This window comes from Adiantum capillus-veneris, chromosome 20 (assembly GCF_014529385.1).
Source record: "Adiantum capillus-veneris isolate H3 chromosome 20, ASM1452938v2, whole genome shotgun sequence".
Taxonomy (NCBI): domain Eukaryota; kingdom Viridiplantae; phylum Streptophyta; class Polypodiopsida; order Polypodiales; family Pteridaceae; genus Adiantum; species Adiantum capillus-veneris.
Genome location: NC_140950.1, coordinates 52,333,725 through 52,336,105, shown reverse-complemented (window position 1 = coordinate 52,336,105; position 2,381 = coordinate 52,333,725). Strand labels below are relative to the sequence as shown.

At 44.6% G+C, this 2,381-nt stretch overlaps 1 protein-coding gene across 1 annotated transcript; it reads right to left on the bottom strand.

The window, feature by feature from the left end:
• Window positions 1-794: 794 nt before the first annotated feature.
• On the bottom strand, window positions 795-1,315 carry LOC147432509 (uncharacterized). Its single transcript, XM_086491866.1, has 2 exons — window positions 1,213-1,315; window positions 795-1,096 (listed from the first exon to the last, which is right to left on the bottom strand). Exons 1-2 carry the CDS (start codon window positions 1,313-1,315, stop codon window positions 795-797), a joined length of 405 nt encoding a protein of 134 aa, XP_086347992.1.
• Between the last annotated feature and the right edge of the window lie 1,066 nt (window positions 1,316-2,381).

Sequence of the window (2,381 nt, the reverse complement as noted above, 5' to 3'; positions counted from 1 at the left end):
GATTGTATTTCATAAGATCAAAAGAAAATGTTTTTCTTATATTCGAGTATGTGTGAGAAGCTATCAAGATATGCTTATGATTTCTATAAAAAAAACAAGATGTTAGTCCAAGCTCTAAATCCATTCCTTTTTGTATTTTCAACACATGTTACGGATCAATGTTTACGGACAGACTAGACTCTGAAAACCAAAGAAATATTCGTCCGAAAGAAACTAACGAATGTATTCGAATTAGATGAAGAAGTTAATATATTGCATGTAGTCTTCAATGTGACAAAATTAGTTGATGATGTCACAAGGGTGACGGTGACCGACAGTAGCTAGCTTAGCCGTGGGTGGAGTTTTCGCACAAGTGTTTGTGTGCTTCTTCAGTGGTGCCAGAATAGATTAGGCAGAGACCCTCACCTGCATCAAGTATTTTTTTATCAGGACTAACTTCAATAGTGGACTTGAAAGCGCAAAGAACTGGAAACTTGTATCTAGATTGGGAAAATACGAGCCCACACAAAATCCAAGGTTCGAACGTGTTTTCTGCATGAGGGGAGGGACTAGAGAGAGAGATTACTTGGATCAACGGGAACGAGGTGGGTGTAAACTCCCCCGATCCTGCCACAGTTAATGCCCTGCGGTCGCAAACGTGTCTACCAATAGATGTTTGCAGCATATGCACTGGCGTGGTAAAGACTAAGCAGAAAGCCGCATGAGCCCCGCCCATGGATGGTGGCACAAAGGGGCGCGGTAATGGGTTTCATGTACGGGATCTGCAAACGGCCGACTTTGGCGGGCGCAGGCGCTCAACTGGAATCGGGGGCCCGGTAGGGATGGGAGTAGTGTTGTTGGTGGTGGTGGTCATCGGGGGAGGAGGCCGTGGGGACGAGGGCAGTAAGTGGACGCAGGTTTTCGACTAGGAGGTCACAATCCAGATTAGGTGAGCACACGAAGAACTTCAAGCACTGCAGCTGCACCCGTGGTGTATCAGGGAGAGGCAGGCACCCGGCCCTGGTGGCGGGATCAGGTGGAAGGCCGTCATCCATATCGGCCTGCCTGCAACCGGGAAGAATAAAGCGCAGTTTACCAATGCAGGCCAGGCGCGGCTCTGTACTCGTAAATTCCACGCAATTAGACACAGTACGTAGCGTTAACAAATAATTATTGCAACAGCGTCAATAGTCTTGCAGCCATAAATTCAAAAGAATAATAGATAAAACGCACCCTGCAGCGGCATCGGCTGTGTCTGGGCTGGAAGCACCGCCTGTGTTGTGCACACATGAAGCGCTAGTGCCACCATCATCTTCACCATAACCTTCTTATTCATGCCAAGACTTGTCCTCCAGTGATTCATATTGACTAGACCTTTTTTCCTCCGCTACTGATCGAATGAATGAATAAAATGCCATAAAGTGACCTTTATATACATAATTTTGTACGACACACCTACTGGCAGCTTTCAATTCATATTGCCTCGAATCGAGACTCCTTTGCAGGCAAAGTTTGAGGCTCCATGCACTCGACTACAAAATCTTGTTTTTATATGTGCAAATCCATCTCACAACCTCACCTAGAATAACAAAATCTCACTGCTAACCACTCAACCATGCGCAAATGTTTGCCTCCAGTGCAATTCTCTCTCTCTATATAAACAATGTTTTGCTTCTCCCCTACCCTACTGCTCGCCATTTGTCCCCTTCCTCGCCTAGCATCCATTGCCTCCCCTCACTTCCCCTCTAGCATTCGCTGATTTGCCACTTGCCTCACTACCCTCAACCGGATGGCCTGAGTATTGTGCCTGCCGATTCTCACAACCGCGTCCACGTTCATGGGCATCTTCCAAGATTCCTTTCACTTTTGGAGTTTTCCCTAGCCTGTACCCCCTACTACTTGCTCATTTCTTGTTCTTAACAGGCAATAGTTTTATTTTTTCTGAAATAGGAGGGGACCTACTTGCGTACCAAAAATACATCCAAAAAATAATTTTTCCCAAAGCTTGGCAAACCTACGTATGAGAAATTACAGAGCGAAAGTGACTAAATTCTAAGATTTTTACACAACTTCTTTAGAATATTTTGTAGGGTTTTTCCACCTTCTTCAAATTTAGAATCACAAACAAGGTCGAATTAGCTTTGTTATATCGTGGTTGATTGTGAGTACTACTAACTAACAATAACAATGATGGCATATGCTTGCCCCTTTGTTATGTCTTTATTTACCTACAGATACTGCATGTCTCTATGTCCGTATATTCTGGAAAAGTTTCCCACCAACTCTATGTCGGCTTGTTCTTGATGTTCCTCTGTTGCATGAATGGGGTTGCACTATATGATCATGGTAACGCTATGAGCCAGAAGCTTCTAGCCTAGTGTAAGCAGTACAAGTTGCAATAA